Source organism: Cystoisospora suis, assembly GCF_002600585.1.
Source record: "Cystoisospora suis strain Wien I chromosome Unknown contig_1969, whole genome shotgun sequence".
In the NCBI taxonomy this organism is placed as follows: domain Eukaryota; phylum Apicomplexa; class Conoidasida; order Eucoccidiorida; family Sarcocystidae; genus Cystoisospora; species Cystoisospora suis.
This window is the reverse complement of record NW_027154768.1, coordinates 32,224-32,859: the sequence shown is the minus strand read 5'-3', so window position 1 is coordinate 32,859 and position 636 is coordinate 32,224. Positions and strand designations below refer to the sequence as shown.

Below are 636 nucleotides of genomic sequence, written 5' to 3'. Positions count from 1 at the left end.
CCCCGCCGGCCCGCAGATTTCTCCCTGCTCCTGCAGGTCCCAAGTGGTGTAGAACTGCTTGAACTTCGGCAACCATGGGGCGCGTGGAGCCATAAAAAAAGGGTCCAGAAGAAGACCCGAAGTCACCGATCACAAAAGACAGTTGTCTGGCTCCGCGCCGCTAAACGTGGTTGCCGCTCCAAGCAGCCCATACATCCCAGTTCTCAGGAGGAACAAGTTCTCTCCGGGTCTTCAGCCGAAAGCGCGGAACCTTACCGTTGCTAACCTTAGGAAAGACGTAGCGTGCTACAGATACTCTGTTCGTTGTTTTAGTTCAGCAAGATACGCCGAAACTCATGGGTCCTATCTAAGCCCGCCGAGTGCTGGAGCTACGCGTTCGCGGCTACGCTTCCTACCAAACGAACCAGCCCGAGTGCAACTCTGAGTCGAATGGAACCTCCGGCGCGGGCAAGCAGCTATCAACACGTTACATCTCCATCAGCCAGGAACGCTCCGATCCGGGCATAGTGAGGATCTTTCGGAGTTCCAGGCCGCATGTTTACTAACTCTACGAGAACCTCACGCCACTGAAGCAGCTCCGCTTCCTCCTCCCTGGCCCACATTGCCAACTGTTGTTTAATTGCCTCCTCCTTGTCC

At 55.7% G+C, this 636-nt stretch overlaps 1 protein-coding gene across 1 annotated transcript in view; it reads right to left on the bottom strand.

Annotated features, from left to right (window-relative positions):
- Nucleotides 1-19: 19 nt before the first annotated feature.
- The window catches only part of CSUI_004281 (at hook motif-containing), a 19,287-nt gene continuing 18,670 nt past the window's right edge, over nt 20-636 (bottom strand). Inside the window, exon 10 of the mRNA XM_068064474.1 lies at nt 20-636. This exon is cut by the window's right edge and continues 1,052 nt beyond it. Coding sequence (XP_067923553.1) covers nt 459-636 — 178 coding nt within the window. The 3' untranslated portion in view covers nt 20-458.